At 43.9% G+C, this 20,780-nt stretch overlaps 1 protein-coding gene across 1 annotated transcript; it reads left to right on the forward strand.

Moving 5' to 3' along the window:
* The first annotated feature begins 360 nt into the window (after positions 1 to 360).
* On the forward strand, positions 361 to 19,099 carry naa15b (N-alpha-acetyltransferase 15, NatA auxiliary subunit b). The gene is made up of 20 exons (XM_040033357.1): positions 361 to 590; positions 9,155 to 9,239; positions 9,330 to 9,434; positions 10,830 to 10,987; positions 11,633 to 11,767; positions 13,292 to 13,445; positions 13,831 to 13,950; positions 14,051 to 14,146; positions 14,597 to 14,703; positions 15,035 to 15,107; positions 15,223 to 15,392; positions 15,488 to 15,640; positions 16,194 to 16,322; positions 16,439 to 16,652; positions 16,749 to 16,942; positions 17,031 to 17,139; positions 17,231 to 17,329; positions 17,473 to 17,616; positions 18,275 to 18,372; positions 18,795 to 19,099. The coding sequence occupies exons 1-20, from the start codon at positions 537 to 539 to the stop codon at positions 18,990 to 18,992; spliced, it is 2,595 nt and encodes an 864-aa protein (XP_039889291.1). The 5' UTR covers positions 361 to 536; the 3' UTR covers positions 18,993 to 19,099.
* Positions 19,100 to 20,780: the final 1,681 nt, after the last annotated feature.

The following is a 20,780-nucleotide window of genomic DNA, read 5'->3' on the forward strand; positions in this document are numbered from 1 at the left end:
TTACTTTACTCGTCACCTGAAAAAAGTAATCGGATTACAGTAACGCTTTACTGCCCATCTCTGTTGGCCATTGCACTACATCTCACAAGCAGCTCTGTTTATAGATTTAAATATTTGTCCTATCTTATTATTTTATTCCCTTGTCCTTTATCTTTCTTAATTCTTCTTTATAATAAGGTGCTCAGCGGTATTTGGATTTTTCTCTATGTTCTTTACGTGAAGCTGTAGAATGGCCCAAGTACTGTTATCTGTCTTATGCATTAAAGGATACTTAAACGACACTTTTCATTTTATTTATCTCAAATATGTCATGATCAGTCCACCTGAACTCTCTTTCCCCGCCATTTTGGAAGCTGTCGGAGCTTCCGTCAATGTGAGGAGGAAGTGAGTGAAAAGAGAAAACGGAGCAATCGAGCGGAGCGGCCGAAGCGGGCGAGCCAGGGCTAAAAAACATCACTCAACTCGTCTTGACTACCCGGGCTAACTTTAGCTACATGTGCTGAGGTCGAGGGGGGAAACTGATCTCACCTGCAACCATGCCGACAGTTACTTTACCGCCGAAAGAGAACGCTCTCTTCAAGAGGATCCTGGTGAGTTGGTTTTTAAGGTGCTGCACAACGACGGCAGCCGAGTTTGGAGCTCTGTTGGCGGCAGTCCGGCTCTTACCGGAGCTCTCCGGCTGGTAGCGCTTAGCCTGTTAGCAAAATGGCATCATTGAATGGGGTTAGCTCGGCTAGCCCGGCCCCTGATGTGCGCTGTCACTGCGGTACAAAGCCAAAATGGTTGTTCATGATTTTGATGTTATTCCGATATATGCTTCCAGTGTGGTTAAATTGCACTACAAACATTTGGATTTTGGATTAAATAGTCGGTATTTGTGGTTCATTTGCGACAGGCCTTAGCACTGGGAAAAGCACGTTAATGCTCCTTTCAGCGGCAGCTAGCCCGTTAGCCGTGTGTGCTGCTGAATTAGCTTGCACTTACTTAGCTTCTCACTCAGTTTTGTGAATGTTGTGGCATTTTAGTTCCTGGCTGCGTGCATAGCTGCTGTCTTCTTAGCCGGATTGTGTTTAGTTGGTCAGATGTGTGCCATCTGACAAAGTAACGTGCTTGCAGGCCACCTGGCGTTACTTAATCGGCTAACTCTACCGAGCTAGATATCTTGGTATGTGAGGCACTAAACAAATGTCAGTAGCACTCTCTGAGTTGTGGGGGCCTGCAGGCTCCGTCATGATGAACCTTAGAGGCTCGCATAGGCCGACGTAGATGTGTATGATGTGTGAAAGCCACTGGAAGTCCGGGGAGTACCGGTGTGGCCGTGTCAGCAAATCTGTAGCCGCCCCAGGCCTGCTGAGCTACTGATCCATCCCTCCCTTTCTCCCGTGTTGCTGGGTTGTTCATGTCCTATCTGCGGGCAGTTTTACGTGGGCCACACGTGTAGCTGAACAAGCGTGAGTTAAGGCTTGTCACAGTATTTTTCAGGAAGTGCGGTTAACTTTCTGTGCGCTGCATGCCAAACTAGCCCCCCCCCCCCGCCACCATGCCTGGTGCTTTGGCAGTGTGTACCACTAAACAGTGCTGCATGGGCATCTAGCAACGCACTTTCCAGGAACTGTGGGGACTTGTGGGCAGTGAGCACTTCAGCGTCACAAACTGGATCTGATAAACATCATTGTTTTAAAAGGCAGGGGCTCAGCTGGGACTTAGCGGCTCTTTATCTGAGTATTGGCAGTCCCTATAGCTCTGGCACAGAAAACAAACCTGTGTGACCTGCACCTGAACTTGAGACGTTAGTGGCTGTACGTGTTGCATTCCTCAGTGGGAGTTTAGCCTTTCATGGAACTGGTGATAATCGGTTGACATTACATACTTTCCATATTTTAAAAAAATGTAGAAGTTGTGCAAAAACTCTTAATTTAGGTAACTAGTAGTATAAATACTTGGATCTTTCTTAAGGTAGGAAATAGTTAACAGAAAATCTTCCACCAACAGACTCAGTGTTTGCTTGTTAACTTTGATGTCATGAGCCAGGTCCAAATTCACCTTCATTACCCAAAAGAAAACAAACACTCAGGCACTGCAGAGAGTTACAGACAATCCGGTTTCTTTCTTCTCCAATAAAAATATCAGTGCGTCTTTAACACTCTGACCTCCATAAAAAGAGGATTGTGTTTAGGTTAAATACAATGTTCTGACTTAATTATTTGCAGAAGAAAAGAATGCATAGCTCCGCTATAACACTTGGATTTAATTTAAGACTGAAACTGACCAAACTTCAGCCAAGAGACTGAAGTTTGGTGAGATGATCCCATCCGCCAGACGAGGTTCAGTCATTGATATTGTGTGATCTGGATAACTTGCTATGAAAAAGTCCTGCTCCCCAACGGAAGTCTTAGTTGGTCCAACATTGATTCTATTCTGAAATGTTCAAATGTTTGCTTTTTAAATGATGCTAATAAAAGGCAGAAGAGGCCTAAAACGAGGAGCTCAGCCTGATTTTTAAAAGGGAGATAGCGAGACAGTAAGAGCCTCATCCAGCACAGTAGAAGCTTGATTTAGCAACAGCAGTTACGTCATCACATAACAAGTAGAAACATTCTTGTTATACTTTGCGCAGTCCTGAATTGCTTTTCAGTTTGAGTGGTCTTTAATTTTGTACAATCTCTGTAAACATTTCACATACTGCGAACGTCATTTTAACAAAAACTCTATAATAGAACCAGGTGAACTTTACGTCTTCTTCAGAGTTAACAAGGACTTTGAAATCATTTGGTGGAGTTGTAGAAAATGAAATTACTATTATTACTCTTCCTGCCGCAGAGATGTGATGCAAGCTTTGTCCCCCTCTGGCTATAGCCAGGAGCAGACCACACCTCTCTTTATTATTGCTTTCCCAGAGTGAATTCCCAAGTGCATTATTGGAAGTTGGCAGTCGTCTGCTTTTGATTGACAGTTGAGGTGGATACGTTTCCATTTTGTGGTTTCAGGATTCACAAACACGCTGCTCTCCTCCTGCCTCACCTAACAGTGGGCCCTGTACCGGTAATCTTAATGTAATGGTGGTTTTCATCAGCTGTCCTGTTAATGCTTTTGAATTTGCAGGGCAGTGTAATCCATCTAACAAGTGCATCACAGGAAGGAGAAAAAAGCAGCGGCAAGCACATGTATTTGTTGTACTATCTATGCTGTTATAACTTATCTGCATTTTTCAGGTTTATAAACTGCTGTGTGTGTTGTTCTGTGATGCATTCAGCCACGAGACATGTGGATAAAAGGGTTTCTAGGGTTGTCAAACTAAGGGGAGATGCTCTTACAGCTCTTCTTGCTCTGTCCTCCAATTACATGATATGTAGGTCACAAATCAAGTATATATTTAGATTAATGCCCCATTAATTAAGTTTATATTGTTCTGTGAGATTCATAGTAGGGCTGGGCCATATCATATCGTTCACGGTAATACCGGTATAATGTTGGGCAACGATAAGAAAATGAAATATCACGATAGAATATGGGTAAAGCGCGCATGCGCAGTGCCTTTGTTTTCATACGCACATGGCGGAAAAAGCATGGCGGTGGCGGAGAATGAGAAGGGCAAAAGCGATCGTTAAATGAAACGGATGAACCAGAACTGGTTTGTAAAAATGCTGCAACTTCAGTGGTGTGGAACTGGTTTGGCTTTCGTCCGTCAGAAACGCAACAAAGCACTATTTTTGGTAGCGCATGCTAGCGGGCCGTCGTTATTACAGTGTTGTTTTTTTTGTTTTTTTGGAAAATACGGCACACTTAAAATCAGTCCTTTTGATTTTTCTGAAAATCGACAGTGCCCTTTATAATCCCGTGTGCCTTATGTATGAATTCTGGTTGTGTTTACTGACCTCAAAATGATTTTATGTGCACGACGCTCGAGAATTTGTCAAATGTTTTAGTACGACTTTGCTAATGTCGCACCGCTTGATGGATTGTCGGAGCATTACGGCTATCGTAGGCGGGATCCTCGCGGAGTGATACGTACTGTGCTTCAACATAATATTACCGTATTGTGTGTGTATAAACTCTTTAAGTTTTGCGGTTATTATACATGGTTATGCTGAGGATATGTCGGCCAATTTCCACTGGAAATGCCTTTTGGTTAAACTGTCAGCAAGGAATTTGCATTTGCACTGTTACATTTTTATATAACTTTAATGCACATAGAAAACAGCTGCTTGATGGTTTTTTTGTTTGGTTTTTTTTGCACTAATGAAGTTGTGGAGTTGTAAAGTATTATCGTTATCGCAAATTTTCAAATGTATATGGTGATAAATATTTTTGGTCATATTGCTCTAATTCATAGTAAAATCTCCCTCAAATCTTTGCCCTATATGAAATAAAAGCGTGTGGTGACCAGCTTCATCCATCATCTTTAAACGAGCGAAAACAGAAGGAGGGCGTTTATGTCTGCTGATTTGATTTGAAATTGGAGCAGAGACGTTTGTATATCTCCACCGGGCATTTGTGAAAGACATGGCTGTGTGTGGTGAAGAGCTGAGTTAAAAACCTGGGAGACATTTCACATGTATTTTAAAAAAAAAAAAAAAAAAAAAAGACTGAACAATTAGAGCATGAAGAAAGTAAAGAGCCAGGCAAGTTGTTTCAGCTGTTCAGCTGATATCATCCTCTAATTTTTCACTAATTACATCAGGCTAAATTAATAAGTTGTTTGTGAGCAACATGGAGTTCAACCAACTGCTGAACTTTAAACTTTGTCTAAGCCTCTTTGGCTTTATTATAGGTAATATTTTGAGTTTAAAGGAAAGATTAAGTTTTAGCGGGATTACTAATGATTGGTGTTTTTTCTGAGGGCTCTGTCTGTGATGATAAAGTGAGTTCACACCCCAGCACTGAGTGAGAAGTCACTACTGACATGAACTCCTGTGAGTTGGGCCTTCATTTTCACGTCCTCCGTTCCACCATGATTTTGATCTGAAATAATCAAACTATGCATTGAAATGTCTAATCGAAATCCAGCATTGGTACTGGGGATTTCTTGCAGCGATCTGTGCAGCTTAGAGCTGAGACTGACTGACTTCTCTGGTGGTGGCAGAGAGTATTCTTGATAAGCACAGCTGATGGTCTTAATGCTTCTAAATTTATATGAAGCACACACGGTATTATCTCAGAGGACTGATTACTTATTGTCTGTGTCAACGGATCATAATTATTTAAAAATGAATCATTTAAAATGTAGTTTTATATAGAAAGGACTGAGAGAACCAGCAGACACAGTTTAACAGTGACTTAGTGTACTTTACTTTTTACCGGTGTGCACTGCTCATTGATTAATACCCACTTGAGTCTGGCATTGACCTAATGCATTCTTGATATTATTTCTCTAAATACATACCAAACATTGTGTTCTTCACTCTGGCTTGTGTTACATGCCTCTTCCTTCTCTTTTGGGTTTCCAGGGAAGAGAAATCATAACTTCCACTCCAGTTTCACTTGGAGGAAACTTTGGGAAATATTCCTAGAGGGACAGTTAGCTCTTATGAAAAGACAATGTAGAGCACAAGACGCTGTCATTTGGATTTGTTGTTCTACAATTAAACCAGCATTGCTGATTATTAGTAATTGACAAGACAATATTTAGCATCTCATTTAGACTTGCAGTAAAAACACAACATATGTTCGAATATTGAATTAAATGAAGCTTGGCTTCAGGTTTTTGCATTGTACGCGTGTGTTGTGGCAGGAAAGCGGTCATTCAGAACTCAGACTGCAGACCAGATCTGCCTCTTTTACATGACCTGATAATGAGGGATGGTGCACTGTTGATCCTTAAATAAAAGTGCAGTAAAACAAATGAAGGCAGGATCCACACGGGTGTGTTTCAGGCTTCAGTGCTCTCGCTTACTGTTCACTTTAAGTAGGGTTGTGTCATGTATTGGCAAACTGAATTTCGGATCCTGTGCTCGGACAACGAAAGTCAACAGAATTTCAACTTTGAGTGCCAGTGGAAGCACGAGCATTTCATATCATGTTCATTTAAAGTCCCCTGTGCCTTTATCTTAAATCAAGAGAGTGATGTTGGGTAATCGTCACGTTGATCATTGCAGTGAATAAACAGATTGTTAAAGAACAAAGTTACTCACAGGCAGCGAGCTCAGTAATTGGGCCTGCTGCATGTTCTTCAAATGGATTTATTAAACAAAGGACTGACAATGTGTTTAGCACTGGGATATGAGGTGGCACAGAGGTGCACTACATGGAGGCACCTAAAGAAAGCTCCAGGAGAGAAAAAGGACAACTGGTGCCTAAAGGAAAACCCTCTGAATGTGTCAGGAGTATCGGAACAGCTGAGACGCATTTTCTCTAAACAGTCTCTGTGGCTTTCAAACCCAAAAACGCGGTGCACCAAAATTGGTCCACCAAAAGTATCGGGTCCCCTAACACAAAAAGAGTAATATAGTAAAAGCTGTTAAGTGCCAGAAGGATTGCCGTGCTTTATACATCAGCGAAACCAAACAACCTCTGGCTAAGCCGATGGCACAACACAGAAGAGCTACCTCGTCAGGCCAGGACTCTGCAGTCTATTTACACCTACAGGCCAGTGGACACTCTTTCAATGATGAGGACGTGCACATCCTGGACAGGGAGGAACGTTGGTTTGAGCGCGGAGTCAAGGAGGCCTAGTTTCACTCATTATGCAAATGTACCGTTTATTAGGTTGAGGAAACCTGCAGTCAGCGGAGACTGAAGAGTCACTTGGATGAGCAATGAAACGTTTCTCCCTCTGCTACGTCCAGATGAACAGAATCAACTTTTGGGATTTCCTTACCTGAGTGATTGAGCATGCATCAGGACAGATGCATGACATTCTGTAACCTTGAACACAGTTTGTGTCCTTTGTGTGGCAGCACAGACAAAAAAGTGGAGCTGCATATGTGCACATCTGCACACGGGTGAAGAGAGTATCGAGACATCAGGTGGTTTATTTAATTTCCACTTCCAGCACGAAGAGCAAGTAATGCATACAGATCCACAACAAGCACGCTGCCATATATGGGCTCATTTACATGGTCTCAGTATACCTTAATGAAAACAAACCTGAACTCATATTTATGCAGGATTACCTTGAAGACTGTCTTACAGCCATGAACAGCTATTCTTTTGTTCCAGAGTACAATAAGAAGACGGAGCCTTACGCTCCAGCCGCAGGCAGGACCTGAGCCTCTTTCTTTCTGTCCTCCAGCTCCACATCTCAGCTGGTGGTGTAACTGTCCCCATAGTTCAACAGTGGATTGCTTAATTTCGTAACCAACCTTGGCACCCATATGTGATGTTGACGTCATCTCTGGGGTTTTGTTTTGTTTTTTTCACTGTTGGTGGAGCTGCTGGTGGTACAACGCAATGCCATCTGCCAGCTTAACTCTTCCTGCCTCCCTCACAAACACACAGTCTCCTCTGACCACCAGCTTAAAAACAGAGGGGGTTTATTGCTGACTGAGCATCTGCTTGCTTATTGGAAATGTAGAACCAGCGTAGCTAGTTTTTAATATTTTTGGAAGGAAATCGTAGATGCTCAGAACTATGTCTGATATGTTTCGCTGCAGTAATACAGGGAGACTGTGGTAGTTTATGACTACAACTTTTAAGTGTTGACTGACCAAAAATCTGTTGTTCAAGGTGTTTAAATGCGCAGTGCACACAGTGATGGGCAGCATGACCACACATTTGTATCTTTTCAGGCTTTTTCTGGCTCAGACGGGTAGTATGTAGTAGATGGCAGTAAATGCAAATTGGACTGCAATGAGCTTGTGTTATTTATCACTATTATTCAACTGATTAAAGTCAATTCCTACATTATGAAGCACTGAAAGCATCGCTGTCAGTATTAAACGGGTGTTACAGGGTAAAGATAAACAGCTGTACAGTTGGATTTGTGAATTAAAAAGTAAATTTTTTTAGAGTCCTTGTTGATTTTTCTTATCTGAAAGGAATTTTTAAATGTATGGCAACTGGTGAACCGTCCTTTTGAAGTTTGCATGCTATGATATAATCTTTGTACTGAATAGTGCTGCAGCAGCTATGTTTTTGGCCCCTGTTTTCTATTTCCAGAAGGTTGGCTTTTTTTTTTCTTCTTTTTTTTAAATAATAAAAGACCATCAGTATACCCACTAAATAGAAGCTTTAGCCTCATGTGACTTCAAACTTTCTCTCCGATTGGTCATTTAACTTGTGCTTATAGTCAAACTCAGACAGTTTTATTGTGTGGACTTTATCAGCGAAGAGAAGCAGGCTAGCAGTGTCTTTGAAGTAAAGACTGGTTTACTTTAGTTGTAACAGCCTTTACAACGGTTTTTTTTTTTTTTTTTTTTAAATTAGATGAATTAAAATGCGTGCAAAGAAAACAGGAGAGAAAAGTTTTGCTGTGGACTAGAAAAGCATACTGGTTTTCCTGTTGTTGTGGGGACTGTTTGTTTTCTCTGATACTTGGAATGGGTGATACGGACCTGCACCGGTGCTTGAACAACGCAAAGGCACGTGTCACGAGTATCGGCAGGCCTGTAATGTACTACTGATAAAGCCACCGGGAGAATCTGGGCTGTAACTGACAGCGTTTCCTGACGAGTGTTCGGACTGCGGGCGATAAAAGTCTAAAACACTGCAGCTTAGCCAGCTGAGCCGGCGTGTGTGTAAAATATAGCAGCTGTAGATAAGAGGAGAGTTGAGTGCTGGAAGTTGGACACTATACTTCATGTTTATGTGCTGCATGTTCAATCGCTGTCTGTGATTAAGCACATTTGCATTTTAAATTACTCAAAATTCTCATGATTTTTCTTTGGCGTTGATTAAAACTGCTTTGGGGACGGCGCCAGAAGTTTCTGTTTAGGGGGGAAAAGGAACGTGCATATGATTGGGTCCAAGAATCTTAATCACGATTATTTTGGGCGACACTGATTACTTGCAGACTTTGGAAAAAATGTGTTATTATACTTTAATAAAACTGAACGTGTCTTAGCAATGTTGAAAAATCCATTTCCTGGATGAAGGCAGTTGGTAGTAAATAGATGCAAAAGCAGAACGAGCAGAGACCCAGAACACGGGCTCGACCCGCTGACCTGTTTAAAAGTCACTTTGGCCTAAAGCGATTTCTCTGTCCTCCCTCTCGCAGCGATGTTACGAACACAAACAATACAGAAATGGGCTCAAGTTCTGCAAACAAATCCTGTCCAACCCCAAGTTTGCTGAGCATGGAGGTAAGCAGCAAAAATGTAGCTGTACGGAGAATTTTTCTTTTTCTCTTAAATGTATTTTTCACCATCTACTGCATCCTTTTCTTGCTGCAGAGACCCTGGCAATGAAGGGCTTGACCCTGAACTGTTTGGGGAAGAAAGAGGAGGCATACGACCTGGTGAGGAGAGGCCTGCGCAATGACCTCAAGAGCCACGTCTGTATCCTTATAGACAGCACTGCACCCTCTGGGTTAAGCAGCTGTCGCTTTGAACTATTAGCAGTGTCTTTTTGCAGGATGGTTGAAGTGTGTGTCTGTGTTTGTGGGATGCTAAAAGGACCTTGAGGTGCCTCACATTGTGTAGAAGAGCTCTGCTCTCGGTGGAGCACTGTCAGCACATTCTCTCTGTGATTCTCTTGCAGAGAGTGAAGTCTGTGCACGTTGCTGGTGGATGAGGTCTATCTGAACCTAAACCCTGCCTAAAGTCAAGACAGAGCAGCTCTCTGCAGATACACTGCTATCTCTTTAGCTTCCACAGTAAGTCAGTATCCAGGGCATGTTTCCGTCCCTCAGAGGGCGTGCTTTGGTGCACGTATGCAAAAAAGAATGTGTGTTCTTTTAAACTAGCTGAGGCTTTGCAACACATCAGGATTTTAAATCACGGAGTTATGCGTTGCATAAGCTCATAATTATGATTGGTAGTTCATTTAGATCATTGCTTTGTCATTAATCAGTTTTTAGAATAATCATGTTCAGCCACATTGGAGATGAAGCCTGAACAGCCTGAGAAACAGTATCCTGTTTTATGGATTTATCTCTTACTAGCCTTTTAGATTTGCCTCTCCCTGCTTTAGTTTCTGTGGCGCCGGATAAAAACTTCATCAAAACACTGTTTACACAGGATTTGGACTTGGCAGCACAGCAGCTAGTGCTAGTAGTTTTTACTTTGTGTTCGACCCACGTTGAACACAGCGTTGAGATGATTTTTGAACAGCATGAACAGCTTCATAGTTGGCTACTGTTGGAGGTAATAGCCTCTTTTCCCCCCCTTTGTTTGCGCAGGAGGAACTGTAGAAGCCATAATTGTTACAACTCTATTTAAGGATCTTTTTTTAGCTCCTGCAGAAGGATAGGAAATGTCCCAGTATTCAGAGACCTTTGAGTGTAGGTTACAGTTACTGGTCCAGCTCCTAATGTTCGTGGATTGTTGGGACACATGAATACAGCACCAGAAGCAGCCATTAAAAACACAGCTTTTAAATGAATCATACGAAATGAAACATGGTGGCATCACAGTGGCTCCCACCACGCAGCAACACAATGAAGAGGATGACACAGGGCTGCAAGTAAAGGAAAGACCACATGATGCATAACTAGTGTTTAGCTATTACAAGGCTTCAGAGTTCATATAACAGAAAATGCAGGAAGGTGCCTCGTTCCTGAGAAGTGAGCACTTCTGAGATCCTTTCGCTCTGAAAGCAGCTTTTTAAAAGATCACATCACTTCAGTTCAACCACAAGAGAAGAGGCTCATTGAACCCCTCTCCCCTTTTCTGTACTTCATTTGATAGCATCATACAAATTGTGCATCTTCCTTAACTGGCCTTGCGTACCAGGCTGGCATGTGTACGGTTTACTCCAGCGCTCGGACAAGAAGTACGATGAGGCCATCAAGTGTTACCGCAACGCTCTCAAGTGGGACAAGGACAACCTGCAGATCCTCCGAGACCTGTCCCTGCTGCAGATCCAGATGAGGGACCTGGAGGGCTACAGGGTGAGTCAGAGGGGGATTGTGTCTCTTTAAATAGTAATTGAGAGATGTTGCATGTTCTTAATCAAAAGCTGGGAGGTTTTGATGAAAAGTTTGGCCACAGGAGATAAACCCTGTTGGCAGAGGCATGTTTTAAAAAACCAGTAAACTTTTTATAAAGGAAAACAAAAACAGTCCTCAGTTAGTGGGGAAAGAACTTTCCTGAAGGGAAGCACACACTTCCATCTGTCGCCCTGCCTCGTCCAGGACGCAGTATGGCTCTGAATTAGAGAGGACTGGGCGAATCAGCATCCAGATATCAGGTTGCAGTCAGTCTTCACAATGTAGAACAGCTCTCCTGGGATTTAGATGCTTTTATAGTGAGAGGTATGAAATGGCAAGAGGAAAGTCTGGCTGAAAGGATTAAAAAATGTGGATGAGAGGACAGGGAGGGGCTCCCACTCGGAGTGTATTAGGTGTTAATTTTAGTTCTCCCTGAGCCAGCTAGCAACATCCTGGTGTCACTACCATGAGTCAGCACAATCACTTTCTCTTTGTTTATCTTCCCAGCACTGCCTCAGGTTTGAGATAATGTGGGTTTATAGGGAACGTAGAATTTTTCCACCTGATATCAAATGAACTCAATGCTGGCACATTGTCTTTCTCCAGGAGACACGGTACCAGCTGCTGCAGCTGCGTCCAGCCCAGCGGGCCTCCTGGATCGGCTATGCCATCGCCTATCACCTCCTGGAAGACTATGAGATGGCAGCAAAGATCATTGAGGAATTCAGGAAAACACAACAGGTTAGACACAGCGACAGTTTCGCATTTCTCTTACCCGAACCAGGAGATGACTTTCAGTTGTTGTCAGTTTTGTTGTCACCCTGTCGTGCAGCTGGCCTGAATTTCAGTTTGAATTTCAGCGATCTCAGCGCCAAGGTCAGAGGTCACACTTTCTGACAGTATTGTGAATGCAAGAACTGGAGAAGGAAGTCACCTTGGACTTTGACATTCATACCATACGTGCATCTGCTAGGAGGCTGAGGGGGATGCACTGGAGGCCGCTGATGTTGCAGTTTTAAATAGAGTGGCCACTTGCTCACATCAGTAGCACCTTCTGCCAGTGGGATACAGCGTAAATGATACAAACACAGACTATTCAGTCGAGACTCTGCAGCTGTGCAGAGGCCAGTACTGCAGACACAGACCAGGCACCTATTTTAGAGAGTGTTTCAGAGCTGCCACAGCTGGAGTCGGTGCGTTAGATTTCAGTACAAGCTCTGGCCAAGAAGCCAAGATAAATCTTAACAGCTTACCTTAAGCAAAATTTGTAGGTTTTTCTCTTAATTTTTTTTGTCCAAAAATATCTTTGACTGGAATTTTAAAAAAAATAAATAAATAAAAATTAAAAAGTTGCACTTTCACTGATAGAGACCATCTTACCTATTCTTAAAAGTAGGGGTACAAGTAGCTGTTACAGCCAACTCGTCCTTACAATCCTTCTGTCTAAAAACCTGTGATTGTGCTGAAAGTTGCTGGCGGAGTGTGGGCTGATCTTATTTGCTTGTGGCGTTGTTGATGCCTTAGCTTTCCACCTGCTGCGGCGAAAACAGAACACAAAGAACTTTAACGCTGTTCACTGCAGCTGCTGTTTGTGCTGCTCATTTGCACTTTTTTTTTCTCCTCCTTTGTGGTGAACCTTCCTGTCATTCAATCAGCACACACTGATTTGGCTACACCCTGTTGGCTTTTTAAAGCACTGCACCGGAGTCGTCGCCATAGTTTCTGCGTTGGCCACATTCCTGCAGTGTTTGTTTCTACGCAGCAGGGGCGGTACGCAGACGCGCACCAGTGTGGACCAATAGCTCCTGCTGCATGGAAGGTTTGTGCAAGGGAGAACCCCTGCCACTAAAGAAGCTTGAATATGAACTATTTTGTGTACTACAGGCACCATGCACTGCTCCACGCTTTGATGAATAACAGGCTTACTCGTATTCGTGACGCTGTAGGTGTCTGACTCGCTGATTTACAGTGAGCGCTTTGTAGCTTTGCAGCCGGTGGGTGTTTTTTCTGTCGTCTCTGCATTGGTCACAACAGCAGTAGAGCTCACTCGCTTTCACTCTGGCGTGCTCCTGATAAGACCAGCCTGCTTCCTGTCTTTGTGCCATCTGTGTAATACAGTGAGCTGGTGTGACCGTGCACACACACACTGAATAATTCAGAGTTTCCTGAAAAGCACAGCGGCTCCTGGAGGTTTTCAGTCATGCGTGCCTGGTACAAAATGTTACTGACACTCAGAGTGGTCTGTTCTTTTTCTGGTCTGTTCAGACGTCTCCGGACAAAGTGGACTACGAGTACAGCGAGCTGCTGCTCTACCAGAACCAGGTGCTGAGAGAAGCAGGTTTGCACAAGGAGGCCCTCGAGCATCTGTCCAACTACGAGAAGCAGATCTGCGATAAACTGGCAGTGGAGGAGACGCGAGGTGGGTGACTGCAGAGTCTCTCTGTTAATCTTCGGAAGTGCAAACATCTTTACCAAAGTAACACCAAACAAGCAAAACTTTATTGAAAGAGCACATTTCATTCACAGTGGCGGAATGGTGTTAATGGTGTGATAAAACCTGCTGCCACTAGGGGGAGCAGTGATGCCAGCAGTAATCTGGCATAATGCAGGTGCTGCAGGAGAGAAAGGCAAACAAGCTTCAATAAGTCATCTAGAAAACTTTTCTGAGGCTGATTTAATTTTTCCGTCTCTGACACTCCTGTGAGCAGAAGTTTGTTGGGTTTTTGTTTTGTTTTTGCTGGCAGCCATGATTTTTCTTGGCTTGTTATCTCGATTTAACAGTGTTTGCGCTCATGTTTCTGTAGGAGAGTTACTGTTGAAGTTGGAGCGCCTGGATGAAGCAACAGAAGTCTACCGCCGTCTGCTGGAGAGGAACCCAGAGAACTGGTCCTATTATCACGGCCTGGAGAAGGCCCTCAAACCAAGTATGACACGAGTCTTGTCACCGCTGACTTCCAAAACATCCAAATCGGCGGTGAAGCTAAATCCTGAATTCCTCTGGATTTTTATTTATTTTATTTTCAGGTACTGTAGAGGAGAGATACAAAATCTTTGAAGAAGCCTGGGAGAAATTTCCCAAAGGGCTGGTGCCTCGCCGCCTACCCCTCAACTTCCTTTCTGGTATGCAGCTCATTTCTCCGCTAAATCAAACAGAATAAAGCCAGTGTTCACTTATATTTCTAAAACACCCTTTAGCTCTAGTCATAATTTAGGCCTGTAATTAGTTTAGTTTTAGTTTATATTTAGTTGACTAAGTATCATAAGATTATCGTAGACTAAATCTGAAGTTGATTCAGTGACTAAAATATAAAGAGGTTGGTTGTTTTGTTCCAAAATAGTTTGCAAAGCTTCGTATTTTCATCTCATTTTTAGTGATGAAAGTGTAAGTACATTTCATCATAGCTTTTGTCCTCGTATGTTAGTTTTTGTTTAGTTATCGGCTTTTTCCATCACGGGAAAAAAAGTTTGTTAATGAAAACTGACCAAAATTATTAGTCAATGAAAGTAACAATCAAACTACAGAGTAAAGATTAATTTTCTTTTGCTTTGTCTTTTTGTTTTTCTCTGAAGGTGACAAGTTCAGAGAGTGTCTGGACAGGTATCTGAGGATGAACTTCAGTAAAGGCTGCCCGCCCGTCTTCACCACGCTCAAATCGCTGTACAACGACAAAGAAAAGGTGACGGCACACCTGCTGACTGATCTAAAATTAAATCGCAGTCACAGCCTCGGACCAAAAGTCTCAAAGAGGCTCAATTCCAACTCATTCCAACATTTAAAATAAATAAATAAAAAAATTGGAATAGCTTTGCATGAGTTAAAAATTATCCCTTATCTTATCCTGGGCCTCAGTGAAGCCCCTCAGCTCATCCTCTGTATAAAACGTATGAAATTAGCTTCCACTGTTGTAAGAAATATTTATGAACAATAAGTCACTGTATTAACTGCACGATTCTGAAAATCCCCTTTGCGTCACGCTTCATATTTACTTTGTCCTCCTTTCCTTTTAGGTGGCAATTATAGAGGAACTGGTGGTCGGCTATGAAACCTCATTAAAAAGCTACCGAATGTTCAACCAGAACGGTGAGAGAAACATTTCAGCATCCTAACAAACCAGACGAAGTTAAACCTGCTGTAAGTTTTTGTGTAGCTGTTGCAGTCGTTTGGTTCCAACCCTAACGAGCGTCTGCTGTTCCAGATGACGGTAAGGAGGAGCCTCCAACCACGTTGCTCTGGGTGCAGTACTTCCTGGCACAGCACTATGACATGATCGGCCAGCAGACGCTGGCTCTAGAATATATCAACACGGCCATCGAGAGCACGCCTACGCTCATCGAGCTCTTCCTCATCAAAGCCAAGATTTACAAGGTGGCGCGCGTGTCTGATTTGTACGATTGTTTACTATTTTAGACGCGTAGTTCTGCTGCGGTGGTGTTCTCGACTGACCTTTTTCGCTCCTGCAGCATGCTGGCAACATCAAAGAGGCTGCCCAGTGGATGGATGAGGCCCAGGCTCTGGACACCGCTGACAGATTCATCAACTCCAAGTGTGCCAAGTACATGCTGAAGGCGACCATGATCAAAGAGGCCGAGGAAATGTGCTCCAAGTTCACCCGGGTGAGAGAAATTGTGCAAAGTGACAGCTGATCAACTGATGAGGACTTTTAAAAATGTCAAAACAAAATGTTGGCAAATGATGAGTACAATCAGTACTCATCATAATGAGTACTTTCTATCTTTAGATCTCTGATAGACTGATGCAGAGATAGATTCCCACTTTTCGTACAAGTTCTAGTGATTAATGACAAAGTAATTGACTGTGATCAATCGCAGCGGCCTATTTCCCAACATTGTTTTAAAGTGGAGGGTGAGCCATAAACAAAAACATCTCCATAGTCAAGCACACGCAGAATTGTGGACTTTAAAATAATCCTACATTAGCAGGATTCTAGCTATTCTAATGTTCTTGACCAGTTAAGTCGATAACCCTCTTTAAAGTATCTCTGGTAAGCATTTATAAGACTCATGGAGGGTTTTAATGCAGACTATAGGCTCAACACTGTTAGTTCACCTCATCAATAGCATTCAGTTAAGAATGGATCCCCATGGAACACGTACAGTAATGGTCAGACTGCCAGTGCTCATGTGTATATGTCTCATGTTTCTGCAGGAGGGAGCATCAGCAGTGGAGAACCTGAACGAGATGCAGTGTATGTGGTTCCAGACTGAGTGCGCGCTCGCCTACAAAGCCATGAACAAGTTTGGAGAAGCCCTGAAGAAGTGCCACGAGATCGAGAGGGTGAGGCTTTTCTGACGGGATTTTAAACTCTGTGCGAAAGTACACGCTCCCTAACCGCCCACAAAGTCTTTCTGGGTGTTAAAATTGTTCCTTTTTTTACTCTTTAATCTCATCAGCATTTTGTGGAGATCACGGACGATCAGTTTGATTTCCACACTTACTGCATGAGGAAGATGACGCTACGCTCATATGTGGACCTGCTGAAGCTGGAGGATGTGCTCCGGATGCACCCGTTCTACTACAAGGCCGCAATCACGGCCATCCAGATCTACCTGAGCCTCCACGACAATCCGCTGACGGATGACAGCAAAGAGCTGCAGGCGGACACTGGTGAGAGACGCACAGTGAAGATCCAGCTCTGAGTCAACGAGGCTCTTATCAAGGGAAGGCCTCCACTGACCGTCCTTTTTGTCTTCATTTCTCTAGCAAACCTATCGGACAAAGAGCTGAAAAAGCTGAGGAACAAGCAGCGAAGAGCCCAGAAGAAGGCCCAGCTGGAGGAAGAGAAGAAGAACGCGGAGAAGGAGAAGCAACTCAAGAACCAGAAAAAGAAGAAGGAGGATGACGACGAGGAGATCGGAGGGCCCAAAGAAGAGCTCATTCCTGACAAGCTGGTGAAGGTCAGTGGCTGATACGTGAAGTATTAAGGTCTGGTTATCAGTTTTTAGGACTCGAGTTTTACTTTGTTTTGCACATTTGCTTTTACAGGTAGAAAATCCACTGGAAGAAGCCATCAAGTTCCTGACGCCTCTCAAGCACCTGGTCAAAGACAAGATTGACACCCACCTACTGGCCTTTGAGATCTACTTCAGGAAAGGTTGGCGCGCACATGTTATGTGTTTTTTACTCCGCCAGTACCGTCTTCGTCCCCATTTCTGCCTCACACGTTTACTGTGTTCTCCTTTCAGAAAAATACCTGTTGATGCTCCAGTCAGTGAAGAGAGCTTTGGCAATCGACCCCGACCATCCGTGGCTGCACCAGTGTCTCGTACGCTTCTTTAAAGGAGGTATGAGAGGATCCATTATTTAACTACCAGCACATGCTCCTAAGCGCTCGGTTTTAATTGCCTCTCTATGCTGTTGCTCTTCTTCGTTCCTCTGCCTCCACCTCATCCTTACATAATCCTTTTTCTCTGTTCTCTCTTTGCAGTTTCAGAGAGCAAGGAGCTTCCAGAGGTGGTCAGGACGGTGCTGAAGCAGGAGATCACCCGGCTGTTCGGAGACAGCAACGCTAAGAGCTTCAACCAGGCCTACCTCACCAAGCACTCCAGCTCCATACCACACAGACTGGCTGGTAAGTCTCTTTGACCCTCACTTCTAATACTTTGGTACTTAATGCAACAACAGTTCAATTGACACTGAAGAGCAGTACTCATGAAAACATTTAAGGTTATTTGACATGACCTGGGGGCCGTTTCTTCCATTGTTGCAAATGTTTTTTGCTTGAATGTCACTCCGTTTGTTTGTTTTCCCCCCTTCTTAGTTCATCTTTGCACCCAACGATCCCTTAAAATGTAATTTTTCAAGCCCTGTCCACAGGGCTTTGTAGCTGCTGGGTGGTCTCTAGCAGACATTTCAGGTTTCAGGGGTTTTTTTGGGGGGGGGGGTTGCTGCTCGTTGGTCTCATTGGTCCCATTGTGGAAACTTTGCACCTAAAGACTGATAGATGAGCACAGACGTTGGGCAACCTGTTCTTCCTTAGTGAAGGCACTGATTCACATCATGCATGCCCTTGCCTCTTACCTTAATATTAATCACCTTACTAAACTCCCGACTCCAACCTCGGTCCTAACATGAAACCCAAAACAGAGACTTACCCCTGGAACATGCCTTTAAAGGTTTGTGGACCAGCCTCACGCTGCAGAAACATTTCTGCGATGGATTGATCTTAAAATGTAGAATTATTAAAAACACACTTTCTCTCAGACTCACCTTCTCTCTCCCGCCCGTAGCTGCGAAGATGATGGTGTATCTGGACTCCTCGATGCAAACGAAAGCAGCAGAACTGGCCGGTGCACTGGATGAGTCCCTGAACAACAGAACCATACAGGTACGTATTGGCATCATGTAAGAAGACGGGAGGGAAGCAAAGAAACAGTTACGACTATTCTTATGCTAAACACACACTGGAGTCTCTGCTGTTGTGCAAATATCAAAAGTGGAATAAAAGTTAGTCTATCAGGTCCTCATGGCTCAGATGCTCAGAGTATCCATCTCTCTTGGATCAACCTGAAAAAGGGCTGGAGCAGAACAAACGAGTTTCTTCAGTGAAGTGAAACCAGCCAGACAGGTTTTCCTAAAAAGTCGGTCAAAGGACCGACCGCAATCGAGAAGTTGCGACAAAAACTGTGGTAACCAATAACATCAGGAAGTACAGCAGTTCCTTTTGAGTTGGGATTGTGACTGTGATAAACTGTCCACTCCTCCCTGCCTGAACGTAGCTTCTTTTAACCTTTGTCCTCTCGTCTTCAGATCTGCACGGAGGTCCTCGACTGTCTTCGCAGCGGCGCCCTGGGCGACTGTAAGGAGCACGCAGAGTCGTACCGCGCCGAGTGCCACAAGCTTTATCCCTACACGTTAGCTTTCATGCCCCCCGGATACGAGGAGAACACCAAGATTGCCAACGGAGACGTTTCCACGGAAACGGAGGAGCTAGCCAACGAGATGTGAGCACGGCGGTACAGCAGCGGATGAGAAAAGGAACTGGGCCGAGCACGGAGCCTTGTGGTACGCCTGTGGCAGCCATTTTTGTAGAGCCGGACACAGGAAGCGAAAAATGGGTGTTTCGTCCTCAGGCTCAGCTCAGCTCTGACCTGGCTCGGCTCGGCTCGGCTCTCTCCCACATGGGTGAAAATCAGGACTCTGTGTGTGCGTGCGTGTGTGCGTGCGTGTGTGTGTGCGTGGAGGGCGTGTTTGTGTGCGTGCGTGTGTGCGGTTGTGTATTTGTTGGAAACAGAAGGAGGAGGGAGGGGAAGAAGAAGATAAGTGTCCATTTTACTTTTTTAAAACAGAGCTGGCAATGCTGAACATGAAAATAAAGAATCGGGAGAAACTGAGCGCTGGTTTTCCTCTGATTAATAACAATAACGCCAACCACTCGGGCGTGACTCCCAACACGTTGCATACTCTGCTCCTCTTATTTTAAAATAAAAGCTAATCTAAATGAATATGGGACACGGCTGTGGGTGAGGGGCGGGGGATGGGGGGGACTGAGCGGAGCGGATCTGATCTCTGACATGTCCGCAGGAAGCCGAGCGGGAAGAGTTACCTGAAACGGACACTGAGGACGACCACAGGTGTTTCTGTATCTGCTGTGACGCTCACTCAAGTAAAATGCCAGAGAAAGCCACCTCGCACGTCGAACAGCTTCCCCCCCCCCCCATAAAAAAGTGCTTCCCTCGCAGTTCCAGGTCCAACATGGGAACACGTAACCCTCTGTCCTCGTGGAGCACCTCGTAGCACAGAATAAAAACTGTAAAGATTGTGTGATGCGTTCTGTTTCAACTACACAGCTACTCTTAACTTTTCTATATAGCTCTGAGAGAGATGGATAGACCTAAGCAATACCACAGACACTCTTACCGATGATAATCATTTCAGGATCTGGTTGAAGCGGTTACACGGAGCCTCCGGGCGGTCACTTTTATTTATGCAGCACATTTAGTAACAGGAGTTTGGCCCCGGGTGCTTTCCAGACGAGGCAGAGTCACTTGTGTTGTTGCTCTTTAGAAATGGTTTTATCTGCATGATGTACAGAGACTCTTTCGGTGAAGGCGTTTATGAGCCTGTAGTGCTTTCAGAGGGATCTTCTTCTCTGCTAACTTTGAAAGTCTGAAGTCAACATCCACTGCCCCCCCCCCTTTGCCAAAATGATAAGACACGAACAAAGGCGAGTAAACGTACAAACATCTGGAAGCTGTTTTACTTCTTCTGTACCACCCCCACATCTTGTTTTTCTTCCCCTTCTTCCTCTGATTTTGGTTCTAATGTGAAAGATGAAATCTGAGATGGTGATGTATGATATCTCTGGATTTTTGTATTAAAACCAACAGGAAAAAAAATGCTTGTTAGCCTCCCTGAGCTGCCCGTGTTTTCTTTGCAGGGGTTAGGTAAAGCTTTCGCGAGGACCAGGTTTTACCTGCTGTTTCAAACAAACTAACCTTGAGTGGAAGTGGGTTACGAAGCCCTCTGACACCGATGCGGGCTTAGTAACCAAACGTCAAGAATGTGCAGCACCTGTTTTGTGTGAGCTGGAGGAAAATCCACACGCCTGCAAAAAATTTTGTTCTGTGTGATTATTTCAGGAGGACTGTTTCACCAATAAAATAAAATGAAATGGCTTTCACGATTTTTCAAATGGTGCTTCATAGTGTCAAGTGTTAAAAATCCCAATAATAATAAAAAAAAAAGACGAGTGGGAACATTTCAAATCGGAGTAGGAAGAGTTTCCTGTCGGTG

This window comes from Simochromis diagramma, unplaced genomic scaffold (genome assembly GCF_900408965.1).
Source record: "Simochromis diagramma unplaced genomic scaffold, fSimDia1.1 OVJJ01000571.1, whole genome shotgun sequence".
NCBI lineage: Eukaryota > Metazoa > Chordata > Actinopteri > Cichliformes > Cichlidae > Simochromis > Simochromis diagramma.